Source organism: Alligator mississippiensis, chromosome 14, assembly GCF_030867095.1.
Source record: "Alligator mississippiensis isolate rAllMis1 chromosome 14, rAllMis1, whole genome shotgun sequence".
Classification (NCBI taxonomy): domain Eukaryota; kingdom Metazoa; phylum Chordata; order Crocodylia; family Alligatoridae; genus Alligator; species Alligator mississippiensis.
Window position 1 is genome coordinate 31,221,187 of NC_081837.1, and position 22,505 is coordinate 31,243,691.

At 52.2% G+C, this 22,505-nt stretch overlaps 1 protein-coding gene across 1 annotated transcript in view; it reads left to right on the forward strand.

Annotated features, from left to right (window-relative positions):
- Nucleotides 1-16,141: 16,141 nt before the first annotated feature.
- LOC102569305 (receptor-type tyrosine-protein phosphatase V) overlaps nt 16,142-22,505 on the forward strand; it is a 56,454-nt gene continuing 50,090 nt past the window's right edge. The window contains exons 1-2 of the mRNA XM_014609398.3: nt 16,142-17,054; nt 18,834-18,900. Of these exons, the coding sequence (XP_014464884.2) occupies nt 16,989-17,054; nt 18,834-18,900 (133 nt within the window). The 5' untranslated portion in view covers nt 16,142-16,988. The remainder of the gene's footprint in view (nt 17,055-18,833; nt 18,901-22,505) is intronic.

The window sequence follows — 22,505 nt, forward strand, 5'->3', positions numbered from 1 at the left end:
GAGGGCATGGCTCGGTGAGCTGCCAGGCTTTGTGCTCCCCACATGCACAACCCAGGCGCCTGCTGACATGCCCCTTTGGTGCCTACTTGCACAGCCCTGGCAGTGCTACTCTGGTGACCTGGCTGCAGGGCAGGCTGGCAGCAGTGGGCACTATCACAGGTGTCTGGTATCTGTTGGCATTGGGAGTCCTACTGGCTCTGGTTAGTGATGAGGATGGGGCACTGGAGGGCTTGGTCTTCACCCAGGGGCTCCTGAGCCACTGTCTGGGGTGTGGGGACCCTATTGCTGTTAGTGAACTGAGTGCTTGCCTGTGCAGCTGCTTCCAGGGCAGGAAGAGAGAATCCTGGCTGGTCTCTTGTCACGGGAAGCTGTACCGATTCCAGGGGAAGAGAGATGTGCAGGCAGGCGCCGGTCCACACCCTCCTCTCCTCGAGGGAGATGCCACACCATCACGGGGGCAGAAACTGTCAGCTGCTGCAAACTACTTCCCACCTCTGCCCACCGGCCTGAGTTTATAGGGGTCATGCTGGGCTGGGTGACCCCCAGACAGGACCTGTTTGATTTCTTGGTGAGCGTGCTCTGACCTTCAGGCATCGTTGCTGTTCCCAGGTTGCACCAGGGCCTTGATCTGCCAGGCAGCTGTGTCCCATGTGGCCAGGGAATCGGCAGACCCCGGAGCAATCCCCACCTCACCATCTTAGTTGGCTGGGGGACATATGCCCGGTCCGCTTTTTGACAGCCCATCCGCGCCAGCTCTACAGCCTCATCCACTGCACTGTACATCATTACGCCCTCACGTCCTGCCAAGATACCAAACGGCGGGACGTCCTAGGCAGGGTCAATGCCAGTGGGCCCAGGTGGCTAAGCTTATACTCCACTTTGCCCCAAGCCACCGGGGACCTTGGCTGGTGGCTCCTACATGGAGCATCCCGACGGGCGTGTACCTGGCACATTTCGAAGCGGCCCCCAACGCATGTCTCCCTCTGTCTGCAGAATGGACCCTGGCGCGCATGTTCCTGGAGCGCGCCAGGCTGCAGCCCCTGCACCTCCTCCTCCGAAACCTGCTCCTCAGGTTCTGGCTGCACATCTCCCCTCACCTTTTTGTTTATGCACTCCCCGTCCGTCGCCCCACTAAGGCCCGGGACCTCATGGTTAACCTCTTCCTGGCTCTGGCCAAACTCCCCATCTGGCTAACCAGGTGGGAGGCTTTACTGGGAAGGTTCTCAGGGACACTGGGGCTTTTTTCCTCGGTGTCCTTCACGTGCATCTCCAGGTGGAGAATCTCTGAGCACTCTCACTCAGTTTGGGTGTTGGGTTCTGTCTGGTGTTCTCTGCTCGGTGTCACGACAGGGAGCACTTGTTTTGGCCCTATAACCTACACGTGCACACCCTGTTATTTTATGATTTGTCCCCAGAAATCTGTTGAATTTTAAGGTGCTGAGTGCCCACCCAGTGGCAGCCCCCAGTTTTTAGTGGGCTAGGCCCATGGCCCTCTTTATTTAAATAGGCCTGTGTGGCCAGGGTTGGCTTCCCTGTGCTAGGGCCCTCATCTGGCACTTACACCAATGTGAAACAAGTGCCAATCCCTGCAGGTCAGAGGCAAACTCTTGCTGTACTACTGTCTGTGATGCAGGCCCCTGAGTATGGCTAGAAGGTGGAGCACCCTGCCTGGGAGTCCTCTCTTTGCCTACTGCCCTCCCTAGAGCATGGAGTCATCAGTGGCTAGAGAACCTGACTGGGACCCAGCACACTGTGCTCCTACTCCTGACTACTATCAGTTTGGTCCCCCTGCCTCCATTTCCTCTTCTGTAAAATGGGGGTAGAACAGAGGTCAAGTGACCCTGTGACTTTAGGCAGACAAGATTTTTTGGGTGAATCTGATATCTTTTATTAGACCAACTTACATAGTTGGAAAACAATTATTAGTTGGAATTAATAGTTGGAACCCGAAAGCTTACTTAATAATTGTTTTCCAACTATTTAAGTTGGTCTAATAAAAGATATCAGATTCACCCAAAAAACCTTGTCTGCCTATGTCCTTAGACCAACATGGCTACAACCTACACCCCTGTGACTTTGGAGCATGAACGCCTTGTGCCCCTGATGGCTGTGGGGAGCACAGTGAGCTCCCACAGGCAGTGGTAGCAGCAAGTAGGGAGCTCCTGTGGGTGGCTGCGACACTGTCTGCCCACAGATGCTGCCGGTGGTGTTGGGCGGGGGGGGGGGAAGGGATGGCAAGCAGAGACTGCCTGCAGGCACCGCCAGCAATGTTGGCAGCACCTTTTTGCAGGGTGTGCACTGCCATGCTCGGGGTGCACGTGCACCCCCAATATGTTGCCAGTGCTTTAGAGGGGAAGTTCAGCAGGCAAGGCCTGCAACTGGATGCAGGCAGCTGAGCAAGGGCTAGCTGCAGGAACATAAGTGGCCAAGGGAAGTTGTAGTAGGAGCTACAGGGTTGGAAGTAACTACAGTACTTGGGAGATAGTAGCATGGCAGTAGGCCAATGGGGCAGAGCTCTGGGCAGGTAGGAGGGCAATGAGTGCATCTCAAGCTGCAGCTGATGAGAACAGGCTGCTCACTGACCTGAAAGGACACAGCTGTGGCTGTTTAGGGGAGCGCATGACTACAAAGGGTGGAGATAAGGGCATATAAACCTTGGTTTCTGAGTCAGATTCTGGCCCTGACCTCTGAAGGAGAGGAAGTTTTGCTGGCATGAGCTGCTACAGAGGGGAAGGTGCAGACCTAGGTGGGTACTAGGTACAGTACCCTTAGGGCTGGACTTGACCTACACGGTTCCTGTTGAGCTATGCAGGCTGCCCAGCGTGACTGTCTCCTCTCCTCCTGGCTGGTCCCGTAGGTAGCTGTACTGCACCAGCCACATAACGGACCATCCAGTAATGCACAGGGAAAGGGGTTAACCCCTGGGGTCAGAGACAGGTGGCTTGGACCTTTGGTGCTGAAGAGCTTGGTTCTGCCACCACTCCCCACTGCGTTCGACCACAGCAGGGTGCCTGTCCACACTTTGGCCACGGAGCCCTAGATCAGCTGGCTCCTTGCCCATTCTGCTATTTTCCCAGCAAAGGCCCACAAGAAAGTGAATGAATCCCGGCGCCTGAGCAGAGCTGCTGTTTTTGGCTTGGAGCTGCCAGCCAGCCCTAGCATCATGGTGTTGGTGCCTGGGAGGGAGTAGCCCTTTGCTGGCCCTTGGCTTGCCAACCCAGCAGCAGAAGCTCTGACTTGGCACTGTGCTGCCTCCATCCAGCTGGGACAGGTCCTCTTAAGGTTCAGGCAGAGCTGCATGTGGTTATGCCCTCTTTTCAGACATGTAGTTGGTGAGCAATCTAGTGCTGGAGCAGAAAATGTGATGGCCCCCAGTCCCACTCGGTGCTGCTATCCCCATGGAGGGGCTGGGAGTGGCAGAAGAGGCAGAGCTGTTTGGTTCATATCCAGCTCAGCAGAGCCCAGAGCTTTTTTCTCAAGGGTGGCTTCTGTTTTCCTCTTTCAAGTCAATAGCATTCAGTCCCAGCTGCATACTCAGCAGAGGACAAGCTGAGAGCCAGAGCAGTGGCTCGGATGGTTGAGGGGCTAGTTCCCATTTTGAGTTGGTGAGCTTATACAGAACGTTGTTTCGAGTGCTCACCTTTACCTTTGTCTTCATGGTGTGCTCTTTGTATGCGAGGGTTCGAGTGAGGGTGACTCCAGGGTAAGCTGGATTTGGACAGTGGGATAGTGGGGTCCTGGACCATGTATTGTTGAGCTGGTGGTTGGCCTTGTGGCTCTTCAGATGTAATGCACATACTTGTGTGTTTTCTGGGTCAGCACATAATTGGGTTTTGAATGTAGCACGAGGCTAGGTGGATTAGTGCCTCATTTAGGGATTTTTTTCAACATGGTCAAAGCCAATGTTTTTGGCCGTTATGCATAGGTTATCTGCATAGATTAAACATTTTGTTTCCAAATCAATTGACTGTTCATTTGTATACATGTTCTATATCAGAGGGGTGACATTAATGTCCTTCCCCAAGGAAGTGCACTTGCACCAATTTGCTTTGCTTTCTGCTCAGTTTGACAAAAAAGCCTGTTTTTGAGGAGGGTTAGTATCGGCTTTGTAAAGTGTAGATATTTTGTTATTTCTAGACTCCTGTGGAGGAGTCATCGGTGGTTAATTGTAGGTTGTTGAACACTGCTCTGGTCATTTGGCCTCTTTCAAAACCATCTTCATGTTGAATTAGAATGAGAGGCTAGCTCATCGGTTTGTTTCCCTTCCACCCCCTCAGGGCAAAAGTTGCCCTGTTTGGAGATCTGGGTGTTTATCCATGTATGGGACCAACCATTTCAGTATCAGCTGTTTGTACAATTTGTACATGTAGCATAGCAGGGGGAGAAGTCTGAAGCTCTTTGGGTCATATGGATCTTTCCCTGGCTTTAGAAGTGCCACTATTTGAACATGTTGCCATATATTTGAAATGTTTTGACTAGCTGTGCATGCGTTGTATAGGCAGAGGAGCCACACTTGAGTCTGGGGTCAAAATTGCTTGATTTGTTCCATAAGCATGTCATCAAGGCCAGCTGCATTCCCAGTCTCCCCAGTATATTAATACCAGTGTTCAGCTCTGTCATTAAAAAAGGGCTTGTAAAAACTCAGGTCTTTGGGGTACTCGTACCTTTCCAGTCTGAGTTGGGGGGTTTTTTTGGTAGTTTGTTTTTGGTTTTGGGGCTCTTTTTCCACTGTGAATCATCTGGTGAGCAATTTGGTTAGTGGTGACATGATGTGGATCTATCTTTCGTGGGTTGTTGCTCAGTTTACACATTGTTGCCCGTGCCTTTTTACTATTATGCGTCATATCAGTTGACTCAATCGGAGTCGGCTAGGATTTGACCTGATCCCAGGCTGCTGAGTGTGATGGGCAGGAAGCAGCAGGAATCGAGTCTTCCCTCCCTCAGTTTGGAATGAACCTCTGGCTGTCCACCCCTTGCAGGCACAGAGGGTCCTGTGGGGGGCTTGCTGTGTCTCACTAGATATCCCACTTCTACACAGCCCTCAGTCCCTGCTGCCCTGCATGGGGGACCCCAGTTCTAGCCCTGCACAGGGAGGATAACGTGCCAGGTCCTTAGCCGGAGGCAGCCACCCTGAGAACCTGCAGGATCCCCGCTGCTGCTAGTGCAGGGCTCACAGCTCTGGCCAGTCCTGCTTTAAATTACCCATGGGCTGTTCCCCATGTCCCATCCCCCTGCTCCTTGTGGCAGCTTTTGCTACTTCACGGAAAATGTGATGACTCTGCAGCCCCTGACTTTCCAGGCCTGGTTCCAATTGCTGGGTGGAGAAACCTTCGAGGTTGTTCTTGGGTCCAGCACAGCTTGAGGTTTTGTTGCCAGAGAGGATGGGGAAAGGAGGAGGGGGGGGGGGGGGTGGCGGGGGTGAGTTCTGGCTTCTCAGCCTTGCATGGGCTCTTTGCAGCCTGCCTGTGCTGCTGGATTGGGGCAGAGCGGAGCCTGTGGCTTACTAACACAGTGCTGGTGCATAATAGGGAGCTCTTCAGTCACCAGTGGGAAACTGCTGTTACCCAGCCCAGCATCATGGTGGCAGGAAACTACTGGAGTCTTAGTTGAGCCTGGCTCTGGGCTTGGCTCTGATTTCAGCCTGCGCTTGCTTCCCTTAGTACCCCCGCCTGAACCCCGGAGCTCTAGGATAGCTCTGATCTGGAGATCCAGCTCCCCAAGAAGGGACCCAGGGCTTGTTCCACCCATGGCTCAGAGGAGGTGTTTGGACCTGGAGAATCGACTCCAGCCCGCTTCTGCTTTTCCCCAGTGGCTGACCAGTGTGTGGACAGGAGCAGCCTGAACTACTCCTCCAACATGTGCGCTGCCCTGGACTGGGACATCAAAGGAGGGGCAGTGATGGCCCTTCAGGGATATGAGAAGTGACATCCTCTTCATCCTGCTATAGGGGCTGTGGAGGGCACCTGCTCAGGATTGAGGTGCAGGGGAGGAGGCAGCCTGCAGACACTGGGCAGGGCCCTGACAGCAAATTAGGGGTCATTCTTCTGTCCCAGCAGCCCCAGAGGCAGAAAAGGAAGGATCCTTCTTCCCCCTTCCATTGGGGAAGTGACAGACTTCCTGCCCTCGCACATCTTTGCGGCAGCAGGTTCCAGCTGCGGCAGAGCAGCCCTCCCGTTTGCCCCTACCTGTTCCCTCACCAGTCACCTCCCAGTGAAACTGGTCCTGCAGCTTGGCATGAGGACTGCAACATCATCTTTTCAACAGAGAAGATGGCTGCTGGCAGTAGTAGGGTGTTGTGTAGCGCAGCTTGTGCTGGAGATACCTGCAGCAGGAGGTGGCGTGGGGCTGTATGCATCGGGTTTGCCTTTCTGAATGGTGCAGCTCTGAAGCTTGCTAGAGGTGACTTCACCCTTCCTCCTGCAGCAGATTCCTTGGCTGACTGATCTTTTAAAGTCCAGGGTAAGGTAGCTCTGACCAGATTCGAGTGCACAAATAAGAGCATTGCAGGCTAACCCAGCCCTGGGCTTCAATTCTGTCTCAGGTGAATGCAACAGATCCCTTCTGGCAATAGTACTCGAGGAGGTATGATTCCTCCAAGATTAGCTTATCCCCAGTGGTGGGTTCTCACTTCCTTGCTGTGTACACAAACAGCTGGCCAACCAGCCAAAGCAATTTCCAAGAATTGGGGACCCATCTGCACCCACCTGTGAGCTAGATGGGCCCTGGTAACGGGCTGTCTTGCCAGCCCCCCTGCATGCTCTGGCCCTACCCATAGTTGGATCTAAGCATGAGAATGTGTTCCCATGGTGCTGCTGGTACCTGCTGTGGCAGTCTGGGCCTTTGTGCTGGCCTACAAGTCTGTTGTGCGCTCTGACCAGGGGGGACAGTCACTTAGTGCAAAGTTTAGAGATGGCAGCTGTTGGCTCTGCAGAGCTGAAAAGTGAGCACTGTCCTGTCACAGTTTGGAGTGGGCCAGTCAGGCCAGTGGAAGGGCATTCTTGTATGATGGCCTCCATGTGTCTTTAAGTGTTAGCAGCACGGGACCCAGTCTGGCTGGCAGCATCATCACCGAGTGGTCGGGGAGCATAGGGCAGGCCCTGTGACTGCAATGGTGAGTCTGGGACACCAAGTGCTGGGGCATGGGTTTTGAGCACCATAAGTGGCTTATGATTACTTGGCATCAAAGCCCCAGTTGTGGGTCCTGAGATGTGCTTTTGAAAGGGGTTGATCTCCTGCAGTAGTGTCTTGGCTCCTTCCCAAGCCACTTGGGGCAGGGAGCTTTTGGGAGCTCTGGCTCCCACTGCTCTTATGTTGCCCCATGGGCCATTGCCCACCTAAACTCCAACAGGCAAGCCTTTTCCCAGCAGTACCTGTGAGCTTGTAGCCTAGGGTGCCTGCTGCCATGGCCAGCACTGCTGCGGCACGGGTGCCTGCCTGCATGGGTGCTTCTGCAGCTGTGAGTACTTCCCTTGTGCTGTGCCATGGCTGCCCACCTGGCCTGGCATCCTGGTGGACTTCTACAGATTTACTCACCCTTGTGCTGGTCATACATCTGGCTTGTGTGTTCTCCTGCACTTGCCATAACTGCCAGGTAGGGAAGCAGGACAGAGCTGGTGTCATGGACTTGCCTGGTCTGTGTTACAACAGTCCTATACTCAACCACCTCTCCCTGGATTTCCAGGCTGGCACAGCAGCTGCTGTTTATTTCTGGGCTGCTTGAAATCATGGTGGCTTTGCTGCTCCATGAGCTGCTTTCTGATTAGACAGTGAGGTTTTGGGGGGTTTGGGGATTTTTTTTTCAGCTGGGCTTGAGCAATTTCCTGGGTTCTAAAAATGTCTGTGCTCCAGCTTGGCCACTGGCCTGGCCAAACCCAGCAGGGCCCAACATGTTGCTTGATGGCATTTCTTGGTCTATCTGGTACATAATGGCTTTGCACTGTGACCAATTAAAGAGATTGTTCCAGTTTTGGGAACTATTCTAGGCACCAATGGGGAGAACTGTGTGGATCTGGATGGGGGTAGGAGAACTGGAAAAGCCATTTACACTTAAGCTGCTCCTGGCTCTCCCTCGTGAGAGGCACCTGACAGGGGAGGGCTCCATGTTGCAGGGCTGTGCTCAGCCTGCAGGACAGAGAAGAGGCTCCATCCTTCTTCCTAGCATCCTTCTAATGCAGAGAGGAGAAAAAGGAGATGCATCCACCCAGCAGAACCCCCCCACCCCCCACCCCCACACCCTGCTATAGAACAGGGAGAAGAGGAAAAGGGAACATATGAACTCTTCCTAAGGGAAAGATAGGGGTTTCTGGTATGAGGGAGGGAAGAAAGAGAGACAGCCCTGGCATGAAGTAGAGCAGGGATGGGCAAAATACAGCCCGGGGGCCAGATCCAGCCCGCCAGACCATTCTATCTGGCCTGCAGGGCCCCTAAAAAAAAAAATTTAGAAAATTAATATTTATTTGTTCCTAGCTGCCTGTCAAAGATGACAGGAGCCAGGGGCAGTAGGGCCCAGAGGAAACTAGTGGTAGGACCCAGCAGCAAGGTCTGCCCAGCCCCATCCCCGCAACCAGAAATTCCTGCCTAGCAGAGGCTTCTGGCATGGGACCATGGGGCTGTTCCTGCTTCCCTGTGCCGGAAAGAGAAATGTGGCCCTCAACAGCTTGCCAAAATTTGATAAGCGGCCCTCTGCCCGAAATATTTGCCCACCCCTGAGGTAGAGGGTGAGAGGCTGCAGGGAGCCTACTAGTGAGGGATGGGATGCTGGCTCCCTGGAGCTTGTGGAGAGCAGAAGGATGTAAAGAGTCTGCAATGAGTAGAATGAATTTAGTCACAGGGTGTGCATCTCTCTGCTGGATCTCCACTCACTCCTGTCTGGACCACTTCAGCCATGCTCATTAACATGCCATTGGGAGTCAGCATAGTGTACTGGGCAGGGTCTTGGGAGAGCTGGGTTTTAATTCTGGTTCCATCATAGACCTGCTGGTGACCTTGGGCAAGCCAGTTGCCCTTTCTGTGCCTCTGTTTCCCCCTCTGTGAAATGATAGTGACTTTCTAGAAGAAGCGCATTTAGAGTGTGTTGATAGAAATGAGCACATGAGAGTACGGTTGTTATTCCATGGGCTCACTTGGTACTTGCTCTCCAACACAGCTCCATTGTAACATGCCCTCAACTCTTTTTCTTCAGCTGCCATATTCATTGGAGCATTACGTGTTCCAGCTTGTGAGGGTGCTACCCATAGGCAGCAGCTACACTTAAAGCCTGGTAAGGAGAGACTTGGGCAGAACCATCTTTCTGCTGTATCTACTCACTGGCCAGAGAGACCTGTCCCATAGAGGACACCCCACATTTATTCACTGGCTATTGCATGAGGAGAACCAAAACCAGCAGGGCCACCTCATCTGTGGTCAGGCAAACCGCTGGGGCCCTGTACAGATGTTTACCCTGTTTTAGTCTTCTCAACTATTATTCACAGTCTACCAGGTGGAAAATGATCCTCATAGTTTGGAGCTTTAACCTCAGCCCATCCTCTTAGCAGCTGCTCAGCAACTAGGAATACCAGATTCATGTACATTTTGGTGACTGACCCCTGGGAGTTGCTGGTAGGGCCCAGGGCAAGGTATTGCTCAAGCATTTAGATGGCTGTTGTGACAGCAGGTCCTGAAATGTGCAGCAGCCCTGCCTGCCCTGTGACACTCCATCTCTTTCTTGTGGAACTTGGGTCACATGATGGAGGTTGGCAAGGTTGCCAAAGCTTTAAGATGTCACACTTTTGGCTCAGGTAGGAGAGGCTCAAATGCCAAGCTGCAAAGATTGCAGGTTCAGTTCCTGCTTCTGACACCGCCCTGGGGCACTGATGTTCCACAGGTACTTTGCTAATCAGTATGCTGCTTGCCTCCCGTTCAGGGAGAAGAGAGCATGCTTAGGTGTGCACATAACACAAATAGCCGTTCTCTTTGTTATAAGGCAAGTGCAGGTATTGTGGTTGCACAAAGAGGTCTAAGTACCTGCTGTGCAGAGTGCTCTACATGCATATGATAGAAAAGAGTCCCTGCCCCCAAAAGCTTGCGTGCCTAAATAGGCAAGGTGTGTAAAGGCCACAGAGGTACTGGGCAAAGGTAAAAATGGAGGCATCAAGATGACAGGTGGCGAATGGCGCACTAGTGCCTTGCTTGAAGTTTTGTGTTGTTCTGTCACTTGAGTGTCCTTCATTGGAGATGGCGAGAGCAAGGCAGGAGTGTAGTGCCTTTGCAGGAAAGCTTTGTAGCTTTTGTGGTTTCCCCAGGGTCCTAGCAACATGCCCAGGGAAGTGCAACACCAGCAGGTCACAGTAACTTGGCTAGGACTCTGGCTGTTCCCACCCAAGTTGGGCTACTCTGAGTGCTCAGACTTGGCTCCTGGTCCCCCAAGTTAACTCTGCAATGGTCCCCTTTGTATAAAGGATCCTGTCCCTCAGTAAGATTTATTGGCATCTTGTAGCTGTTTCACTTTCTTCCTCTCTCCACAGAGCCCCTAAAGGAGCACATAAAGCCACAGCTGTGCCCAGGGCCTCCTGAGCTAGAGCTCCTGCAGCCCCCAGGTTAACTGGGTTGAGTTATGAGCATGTGCTGCCCTTCCTTAGGCTCCTGCTTGCCCAGAGTGGCACCCTGGGCTGGGTGCTATGTGCATGCTGCCATATGGGGATAGCTGCTGGGAGTGGTGAACACATCAGATCAGGATGCGAGGATACCATCTATTAGATTGAAGACTTGATAGAGCAGCCAGTGCCAGCCCTGTCAGTAGCTCCATGTTGTACAAGATGCTGGTGTTTAGTTGCTAGTCGAGACACCCTAGGCCTGGGCTTCCCACCGGCTCAGAAGTCTTCACCTCCTCATCCATCCTCCTGGCTTGGCAAGTTTTTGGATCTCAAAGGCTTGGCTGACCCTTCCTGGCCTGTGGGATTTCTTCTAGACCAGCAGGAAGGAAGCTAAGAGCTGAGCCTAATGACTCAAGTTTCCTACACCTGCTGTTTTCTACCATGGCCAGGACCTGTTCAAGTGGGAAGAGTGGGACAGGCAGGCAGGACTCCTGAGGCCAGATGCTATTTCTATTAGTTATCTAAGTGGACTTAGACACTTCACAGTGATTCTGTTCCACCCTGCTTTAAGGCCTGAAGACCCATGACTGCATATGCTTGTGTAATGCAGTCATCTTACCATTGAGACTTAAGATGCACAGAAAGCTGTGAGGAGGAGGACCCCATCTTTTTCATGAACTGTTTTTCAGGGGTTTGAGCAGGGTGGAATAGGACTGCACTTGGATGCCTAAATCCACTTTCCCACCTAATAGGTGGGATAGAACGTGGCCCCTGAGCTTTGCTCCCAGTGCCTGTGACTGACTTGCAGTGCAACTTGTGCCGGGGGTTTTGTGTGCGCTTTGTGGAGCAGCCGGTGACTGGAGCATTTGAGCTGCAGACACAGGGGAGGTGTCCGAGAACAGCAGGCCCACTCTGGGTGAGAGAGGACAGCCAGGGAGAGTACAGATTCCTGCCAAGTTTGTGCAAGGGCAGAAAGTCCTGGCTGGAGTTTCCCTCAGGTGGAGTTGGGGTATGTACAGGCCAGACAGCAATTCCTGCTGGTTGAGACTCCAGCTAATGAATGAGGCTTACGCTTTTCTGTGGCCTGGAATTTCCTCCTGTGCCTTAGATGCAGTCAGTCCCCACCCTGGCTCTGTGCCCCAGGGAGGAGCACCTGCTGTGGGGCCTCACCTTTCTCCTGCCAGCCTCTGGGTGGGGTGAGCCTGGGGCAAGGTGACACAGTGCACAGCAAGTAGCAGAGCTTTCAGTGCATCAGATTCATTCCCCAGAAAGTTGCAGAATAGCCCAATATGGCCATGCCTGCTCCCACCCCCCCAAAACAGACCAGCCACTGCTCCTCATTCACAGCATCACAGACAAATCCTATGTGTTGGTACAGGCTGGGGACCGACTTGCAAAGCAGCAGCTCTGCAGAAAAGGACCTGAGAATTACAGTGGGCAGTAAACTGAATATGAGCCAACAGTGTGTCATTGTTGTGAAGAAGGCTAACAGCATCCTGGGAAGCATTAGTAGGAGTATTGCTAGCAGATTGAGAAGTGATTCTTCACCTCTGTTCTGCACTGAGGCCACACATGAAGTCCTGCGTCCAGTTTTGGGCTTCCCACTACAGAAAGGATGTGGACAAATTTGAGAGAGTCCAGTGGAGGACAATGAAAACGGTTAGAGGGCTGGGAGACATGACTTCTGAGGAAAGAATGAGAGAACTGGGCTTATTTAGTTTGGAGAAGAGACGACTGAGGGGGGAATTAATAGCAGCCTTCAGCTACCTGAAGCGGGAGGAGGGGTCCAAATAGGATGGAGCTGGACTGTTCTCAGTGGTGGCAGATGACAGAACAAGGAACAGTGGTTTCAAGTTGCAGCAAGGGAAGTTTAGGTTAGATATTAGGAAGAATTTTCTTACTAGGATGGTAAAACACTGCAACAGGTTACCTAGAATGGTTGTAGGCTCTCCATCCTTAGAGGTTTTTAAGACCCAGCTCAGCAAAGCCTTGGCTGGAATGATCTAGTTGGGGATAGTCCTGCATTGAGCAGGGGGTTGGACTAGCCCAGCATTTCTCATCCCATGGGTTGGGACCCAAAAGTGGGTCACAAGAATATATAAAAGGGTCACAAACAATCATGGAAAAACATAGACAATCACGGATTTTCTCCTTTAAAGGAGAAAAGTGTGGGAAGCTGCGGGATTCCCGTTGCAGGCTGGCAGAGTTCCAGACTTCAAGGGGCTGCTTGGAGCTGGGGAGAGCAGAAGGAAAGCAATCAGGCAGGGGGTGGCATAGTGGTCCACAGAGTGGTCTCAGCAGGAGCTCTGATTTTTCCATGATGGAAAAACCCAAAATCAAATGCCAAAATATATCTAGAATTTATCTTATTATAGTGATGCTATAGAATAGAATTTATCTTATTATAGTGATGGAGGCATGGGTAGGTTTCCAAATTGCTTTAAAACTGTAAATATATCAATAAAACATGGTGTTCAATTGATACCTTTATATAGAGTGGCCTTTCATTTTTATCAGAGAATTTGCAATTTTTTTATCCAAGAAAACCAGGATCCCTGCTGATCAGTCCAGAAAACACAACCTCCTTCCTCCTCTCCTACTTCCCTGAGTGGCTCTCTCGCTGTCTCCTGTACTTGTGAATGCCACGATCCCATCACTCGGTTGCCTGGATGCACACCCCATACACCAGCCCCACAAACCTGTCTAGCAAGATCAAGCGCAACAGCAAAGGCTAAAGTTTCTTTGCAAACACAGCTGGGGACAGGCCAGCTGTAAATCCATAACTCTGCCCTGGGGCGCAGGGGGTAGAGCTGGCAGCAGACTGTGTTTCAAAAGGAAACTTAAAAGCCAAAGCTCAGCTGGCTGCAACCACTGAGTGCTGGAAGGAGGCCTTTCAAAACAGCCTCCAACTCTGTGAATGGCTCCAGCAGCCAGCCCGAATCCTCCCCATTGCCCCGGCCAATGGAAAGAGCCTGCAGCCCCCTGCCTGCCCGCAGTCCGCCTGCTTTGCTGCATCCTATTGCTCAGTTGGGAGCTCCAAGTGGAAATTGCATCCAGACTGCTTTGGTGACAGGGTGTGGGGAGAGGAGGGGCTTTCTGTTTGGGCTGCGTACACTGTTCTAAGAACAAATCTCTGCTTCCTGGGTGAGGCTGCTCGTGCTAGTGCCAGCCATGTGCCCGGCGGGTAGTGGGTGAGGGGGTCACTTGTGAAGCAGATCGGTGTGCACAGAACAGGGTAGCATCTTGGCAGTCAACCCCTTTGCACTGAAAAGTTTGTTTTTCTGGTGGTTTCAGCCAGCACTAGTTGTTTTTCTTAAGAAACCAGGGAGCAAAACAGGATCCTAATGAAATGTAAGGAAGCTAGAATTTTTCCTATAGTCATTCTGTTTAAATAGCTCACTTGTGGGCATCTCTGTTACTGATCTACACGTCTGTCACCTAAAGGCAGAGGTTCCTGGTAGCAGATACTAGCAGGTCAGTGTTACATTTCCATTTGCCTTTTCTTCTCCCTCTACCTCCCAGGGGGTCACCCCCCTCACTGGAACACTCTCAATTCTCCTGACCATGTATTATTTCTCCAGCCACAAGATTAGGTTTCTCATCACTCAGAATCCCACATCCTCTCTGCTGGGCCTGCTAGGTCCTCTATGGTCCGAACAGCTGCAGTATTCATGTATTTTGATGCTCAGCTCCCAGCAGAATCAGGGCAGTATTTAAGGATTTTTTTTAAAGTGCTGCTGTGATGTCCTGTGACAGCCAGATGTGTTATCTTGTGTCCTATTTCTCTTTGGCAAGAACGCCTGCTGTGTTAGAAGCTCTGGTGTAAATGCTTTGGTATGCATGGTTTTATGTTGTCAAGTCATGCATTTATTGGTAAATGGGAATGGTTTTGTGTCCACTTGTTTTTAATAGAGGTGCTCTAAGTAGAGAAATAGGTTCTTTCCCTTTAAAAAAATATGGTTGGGCACTCACCTGTGTGAACTAATGAGTCCTACTCCATACAAAAGAGGTAGGGGATACTGGAGTCACAGAGTCATCTCAGAGGATACCAATCGGGGGCAGTGGCCACAAGGCAGATCCCATGTCCTGGTGTGGGAGTCCCCATCTATCATAATCCATCAGGGTGGGGAGGAGGGGTCTGTCCCTCTGTGCCCCTGGAAAGCTCCCTCAACACCTAGGTGATGCAGGGAATCTAAGGGAGGCCAGAGCCATCCTTGTAGAGGCCCCAGTCCTCCTGTGCTGTGCTCCTGTGGCCCTTGCCTATATCTCCAGCTCTGGGTATGAGACTAGCCAGCTCCTTCACGGAAGGGGATGGGTTGAGGCTGACTGGGCATTGTAGGGCTTTCTGTGGCTCTAGATACAGGGTGGCAGGTGCCCGACTACTTGAATACTTGAGCCCCCAACAGGAGATAGGTGGGGGTTTCCAACATGCAGCTGGATCCTGAGCTTTTCTTTTTTCCACAGCAGTCAGTACTGGCGAGAGTGCCCAGAGCTCACAGAATTAATCCTTCCTGGGGCTCCCTGGGTGCTGCCAGAGTGGCCATGCTGGCTTCTGGCCCAGACTCCTCTGCCACACACATTGCACCAATTTACTGATGTATACATGCCACTGACCCTGCTGCAGATGCTGTCCTGCTGCTCTGAACCTAGTCTGGACCCAGTAGCATCTCCCCCATGAATTTGTCAGCCAGTGGGTCCTTGCTACATGCACCCAGACCCAGAGAGATGGGCAGACATGAGTTGCTTCCTACAGAGAGGCAAATATTTAATTCCGTGTGCCTCACACTTCTCACATCAGATGCACACAGGCAGCACCCTTTTCACAACAGACAGGCATAACCTATGCTGCAGCGAAACAATATGGAGCGTGCTACACACACCTCAGCACGCCCCAACACATCACAACACAGACCGACACGTGCCTGGCACTTCTAAAAGGCACTGCATGTCTTATGGCACTGAACATACACCTGACACAGGCAGACACGGCATGCTGCGAGCACTACACAGATACAGGACACAATGTGGTGCTTACAGGCCCATGTCTCACGCACTCCAGATGCATACAATACACACCATGCCTCATACAGGCACACATCTGATCAACACATTACACTCCTTGTACACACACCATGTACACTCACTTCACACACCAACACCTTTCAGAAACAACCTCATGCACAACACAGAAAGACACGTGTACCTCAAACACTTCAGAAGACATGTGGAAAGAGGTGTGCACACAAATACCCCCAGGTATTCCTGTACACCAGAGGTGGCCAACCTGCTGCACATGTGCCACAGGTAGCACAGGCAGGTACCACATGTGGCAGGCGGTAAATCAGGGAGGGAGCATGGAAAAGAGTAGCAAATAGGGCAGGGAGCAGAAAGCAGAGCAGCAGTTCGGGCAAAGGAAAAGGATTGGAGTGGTACTTGGGGAAGGCCCAGCTGTTGTACACAAACACGGCTGGCCTGAGGCTTCGACCCACCTCCTGCTGGCTGCTGGTTCAGACACTCCCAGCCTGTGTTCCCATCCAGCTGAGAGCCACGGGCCATCCCCTCCCATCACTGCACCAGTTCCGGCAACTCAGCAGAGCTCATTCTTGTGGCCAGAAAGGGCTTCAGCATCCTAGAGACCTACCCACAGGAACGCACAGCCACCAGCGCGCACACACTCTCACAGACAAGGCACGTCCACAGGGGCACACCCACAGCAGAGGCAAGCACGCCCCTAGGAGAAACACTGGCAGGCAAAGCTCTCACACACTGCAAAGCAGACCCACGTAGACAAGGCACACGTAGTGACCGCGAGCGCAAACACACATGCACAGAAACACTGGCAAGCAAGGCTAACAGATGCTGAGAATTTGACCCAAGGCAAACACACATACATATACATACACACACACACACAAGCATCTACAGGAACGCACACAAACAGGGACATTAGAGGCAGATCCACGCAGGCAAAAAAAACCACAGATGCACATGTTCTGAGGAACAATCACAGATTTACAAACAGGACACCAAGAAATGCACACAAGGAAACACACTTACTGAAGAACTCATTCTTTCTCTCTTCCTCTCCTCCTCCCCCTGTCTTTTCTCCCTCTCCCCCCCCCTTTCACAAACAAACACGCACGCACGCACGCACATACATTAAAGCACTTCCAAACTCTCCTACCCCAGGCAAGCACGCGCTATCCCTGCCTAAGGGCTACTGGCTCTTGATTTATCTGCTGCAGGAAGGCATCAAGAATGTAGCCCCACCAATTCCAGTCCACCCCATGCCAGCTTGGAGGGCATAGGATAGGTAGCCCTGACCTGCCACAGGGAACAGAGCTGGCCAGGGAGGATTGCATCTAGGAGGGCCACAAACTTGCTGTTCCTCTTCTCTGCAGAACCTCCAGGCTCTCGATGGAGCTGCTGCTGCTGTTGCTGCCCATCTTGTGGCCATCCTGGCTCCCAGGTACCCAGGCAAAGGTAAGCTCTTGTCTCTTAAACCAGTTTCTCTGTGCGGGACGCTGGCTTCAGGTTTCCTGGCTGTAACAGACTTACATACTCCTACCCCGCTGAGGAATGACAGCATTCTTCTGAGCTGCTTTTCCAGCTGCACAGCTGCACCAAATTAGCGACGTTTGCGATTACCAGCTGGCTCTTTTCCTCCTCTCCCTCCCCAGTGCCCTCTCGCCCTGGAGCCTGCAATCAGAGTCTGTTAACTGCTGCTATGGCTGTTCAGCTCTTGGCTTGGGGAATCCTCTGTTTGCTGTTCACAGGAGGTTGTGCTGCTTGGGAGCCCTTTGCCCCCGTCCTCTGCCAGCTTTGCAGTGGGTGGAGGGTCCAGGAATGAGTCAGGCAGAGTGGAGAGGGAAGTAACTCAACAAAGATGACTTTTTCTCTGTAGCCTGTTGGGGGGAGCGGACGGAGCAGAGCTACTTCCCTTAAAGTTGAGGAAATCGGGCTCTCCCCAAGAGCATTTGCTCCAGGGTGTCTCCAGTCCAGCTGCTGAAGGAGTGCACCTGAGACGTGCAAGCACCCGTCCCTGGGGTTGGGAGTGCAAGGGGCTCCACACCTCTTGGGGTCCAGCTCTATATTTGCAACCTGCCTTCCTTCTCTTCAGAAAGCAGCTGGACTGATTTTTAGGCTGTCCTTCTGCTAAAGAGGAGTTGCCAGGTAGCCAATCCAGCACTGATCACTGACATCATGGAAGGAGGGTGATTTCCCTTCAAAGGGAGTTGGTTTGTTGGAAGTCACTGAGGGGAAATCGATTCCAGCAGGGACCACGGCCTGTCTTGTGAGCCTCAGGACAACTAGCCTCTGTTGCCTGCCCAGTTGCTATCTGATTTTCTGCCCAAAATTGCCATGTGGGATTTCTCCAATCCCTTCTACACTACAGATCCAAACCTCCATCCAAACTAGTATTCCCTCCTCCCTGTCTTCAGTCCCAGATGGTCCAGGTCTTGTGTGAAAGGCTTGGGCAGTCCACATACTTAGCATGGTTGTGGGATGCTATTGAAGGATGCAGTGTAGATCCCAGCTGCACACTGGACTGCTCCCTGTTGTGACTGTGTCCCAGGCATAGCCACACCTGCACTCAGGATGGAGCATCTGCCTCTCACAGTTCCTTAGCTGCCACCAGTTTTAATGATGGTGCAAGACACTTCCATGTGGGATACAGGGCTGGAGCACAACAGGTTTATAGATGTTAGGGTGGAAGGGTTGTTACCACCATCCACTCTGACCTGGCAGCACAGGGGACCTCACTCAGGGGTACTGTATCAAACCCAATAACTTCTGGCGGAGCTAGAGCAGAGCTTTTATAAAGAGACCCATTCTGGATTTAACCATACCAAGAGATGGAGACTCCACCCCACACTTCTCCATTAAACTGCGTGCCTATGCTTTTTCTAACTTGAAGTTAGTTGTTTGGATTCAGCTTTCTGTCATGACATCTCATTACGTCCTCATGAAAGAGTATTCTGCTACCCAAATCTGGTAGCATAACTAAGGCAGGGTGATCAGGGCAGCATCTCCAAGTGCCAAACTGGTGGTGTGAGCTGGGGGGGTGACAATGACCACCGCTTGTGTTGGCTGGCCACACTCAGCACCGGCACCCAGGCACTGCTGCTGCCCCATACGTGCCGCTGCCGTGTTACAACTCTGCCTAAAAGTCTTCCATATGTGGGGACTGTGACTGAGTCCCCTCTTTACCTCCTCTTGGGTAAGAGTCTTGGGTCTCATTCAGTGACTCCAATTCCACAGGTTGACAGATGCAATGAGACAGCCTCAGAGGGGCCTGCAGAGGTTGAAGCAATGCCTAGCAAGAGTGGTGAGTAGGGGGTTTTCTCCTAATGCTGGGATTTAAGGGTGCCCGGTATCTTTGAGCTGCAACAGGAGCTGGGATCTTAGTGGATGCATCTACACAAGACCCTAGAAGCGCAGAAGCGCAGTAGGTTAACTCTACTGCGCATTAGCATATCACAGCAAAAGCCATACTAATGCACTAATGCACAGTGTCACCTAAAAAACCTGCACTGGCGCTACAGCGCAGTAGCTCCAATTACGATGCCATTAAGTTAGTACCTGTTATTACAGGTACTAAACTTAATGCACCATAATTATGATGCATTAATGCACATGTAGACATGCCCAGCAATAACAAATTAGAGCCTATTTGAAATTTGATGCAATCAGAGAGTATCCTGACTGCACCCCTATGAAATAAGTGTCATAATGAAAGAGGCAGTGTAGGGATCACCCCTGCCCTTATTGGCTGGCCCTAGAACTAACATTGCTTTGTTAGTAGTTAATAAAATTGTCCCTCAGGTCAAGAAATTGGGCTTTTTAGTGCAGGAGGATCTGGGTTCTGGCTCCTTTCTTGCCATGGAGCATTGAATGGTGACGATGGAATTGGATTTTCTGGCACTGCACCTCCCTCTTCCCTGTTATAGAAAGATGGGAGAAACTGTGCCTCCTTCAGGCTATGGGGCATTGACCATAGGAGTCACCAGGTCTCAGAGTTGGGGCTCTGAAAGGATCCCCACCCTATACTTCATCATGTGGCTTTTGTCTGCAAAGCCTCAGGAATGGCAGTGTTGCCTTTCCTTTAAATGTGGTGACAGGGCTTAAATAACCCCCTTGCTGCATGTGCTGGGAGGAAGGGACCTGGAGCCCCCTTGGCAGAAAGTACCTGCTGCTCCAGCTGAGACCAGACTCGAGTCTAATGCATTTAAAGCTTGTGGTTACCCTGAGGGGGACCAACCTATTGCGCTGCTGCAGTCACAGTGCGTGGAGGGGGAACAGGGCTCAGAGGAATGAGCAATCCAGACTAGGCAGCGCCCAGTGAAACCAGTAGGGATGAGAGGCCTGGGTCACTGCAGAGTTAGGCAGAGATGTTGCTGGTTGCATCTGTATCCTGTTAGTTCATCGGACAGGGGCTGCAGCTGCATGGAGCAGAGAGCAGAGTAACGAAAAGCTGGCTCTTGGGCAGACCTCCAGACAGGCGAGGCCACCAGCAAGATGTCCTCCACGCCTGCCCTGCAATTTTAGCTCAGTGCCAGTCCTTTCCCCTAGTTCCTGCATGGTTTCCAGTCTCCGCAGTGCAGAGAGGGCTTTAGCTGAGTGCTGCCCTAGCGCTGCTGGTTCCAGCTATGCCGCAAAGCAAAGCCCTGGCTTAGTGAATCGGAGCAGTCTGCTGGGATAGGGCCCAACCCTCATACACTGCACCGTCCCCTCCTACACTACAAGATGGAAGTGTTAGTCCCCACTGTCATGTCCCAGAGCACGTACCAGCAACAGCCTCGTTGTCTGTTCCTCCAGGCGGGGAGAGGCAGGCAGGGATTCCAGTTCCTACCGAATTCCCCTCAGCTGCTTTGAGAGTCCAGGACTAATTCCCATCCTTGAGGCACAGATCCAGGGATCAGGATGTGCTTGTATCCAGCAGCAAACATGCATAGCACCGGAGGACTGTGCCTTTTTAAATAGTCAGTTTAAGCATGGCTGAGGCTCCCAAACCCACAGGATGCTGACACCTGGAGTCTTGTCCCACCAGGTGATTCTGCTGTTTTTGAGGACACCCCCATACGCGTTGAAGGGCCACACACAGCTAAGAGAGCCCTGAAAAGATGCGGCTCCACAGCTAGCTAGGTGCTTGGTTCTCAATCTTTGGTTGTGAGCTGAACTTTTGCTAACTTGGGACCTTAACTGAAGGCCATACTCATGTGCCAGCCGGCTGCTCCTCTGCCTTCCACCCAGGGCAGGGATCTGTCCATGGACACGTGCCTGGGTGACACCTTCATCCCCAAGAGGGTTATCTGAATGAAAAGTGCCCTTTGAAGAGTTTTTGGAAATAATTAAGCTGATTAATATTAGTCTTTCCCCACCCCCAAATATTATAAAAAGCAAGTGTCAGGCTGTCTTAAGGAGCATTCCCCTGGGATTTTTCCTGAACTTCCCCTAGGCACAAAACTTACCAGGGGGCTCAGCAGCTGCAGATAGCATTTGTCTCAGTGGGGGTAGGGATTGGGATTTCTCATTTGTTTTTAGTGAGGGAGGCAGAACGATAAACTCCCTGACAATTAAGGATGTCTTCCTCCTGAACAACTGCGTCCCTTGTGAAGGCCGGGATGGTAATTACATTCCAGCCATGGGCTGCCCAGCTGTGGACTGTGCCAGACAGTGCCCTGGCTCTGTAGCAAGGGCTGGGGGCCCTTGGTCTAGACTGGGCCTGGGGGTCAGCTGCAAGGCATTGACCTGCAGGAAACACAGCAGTTCGTGGAGTTTCCTGGGGGTACAGTCTTCCTGCCGTGCTGTGCTCTGGGAGAAATGCTATGCAGCTTGCACCCTTGTGTGTGGGGCATTCCCTACCCCGCAGGAAAGCACCTCCACGCAGCTGAGCCCTGCATAAAAACGTCCAGAAGTTTTCTCTCTGTGTAGCTCCGCAGGGAGGAGTCAGTCACAATCTGCTCCAGGGATGCACTGTGGTTTGGCAGTACTCTCCCTCTCCCCCACCCTGCTCTTCCTCTTTTTCCTCCTCCTCTCCTCTGGGTTTCCGCTTAAGGGAAAAACCAGAAATGAACTCCGAACAAAAGGCAGAACTGAGGAGCTGAAACCCTGGATGCCTCAGCAGGCCAACCGGGGGGTGTCTCTTGCTACATTGCCCATTGAAGCAAGTCTGCCTAGTCTTCTGGGGAGAAGAGATCCCAGTGCCATGTGGCTGGTGTTGATCTGTGCTGAACAAGGGGATGGAATGAGTGCCAGATTCTCCTGACTTTGCAGCTGGATTATTTGCCTTAATGGTGCCGCTGCTAGCCAGAGCAGGGAAGGCTATGATGGACCAAGCCCCAATCTATAGCCAGCTTTGTTGCTACAAGTCTGCCCTGCAGGCACCGCATGCTGGTAACGCCACTCCAACAAGTCTGGGCAGCAAGGACGCACCCCAGCGTTGGGTTGTGCAACCATGGCTTGCTGCCTCCCGGCTTCTGCCATCCCCACCCTGAGCTGGAGGGGCTTGGTCCCAGCAGCTCTCTACACCTTCCCCTGTGCACAGGCCGTCTCTCCTGGAAGAGCTGGGATGAGCTCTCTTTTGCCATGAGTACTCCAGGGAGGCTCTGGGGAAGTCTGGAGCAATGAGCAGTGAGAGTATTCATTGCTTCAGACACCCAGCCCCTGTTCATGGCATCTTGTGTCTCCCAGCAGGGCCTTGAATGATCTGCCTTGGGCAACTAGCTCCCAACACCCATGCACACAACTTTGCCATAACTACAATCTCTTCCTGCTCTCTGCAGTTTCACTCCTCAGTCCTCACAAAGTGATGCCTCTCATGCCTGACCTGCAGTCCCTCTGGTTTACTATTCCAGCTCTGAGTTTTCCTTGTTCTAGCCATGCCTCTCACTCCTGGCCCCTCTCCCCATGTTGCTACCTAGCCCCAAGATC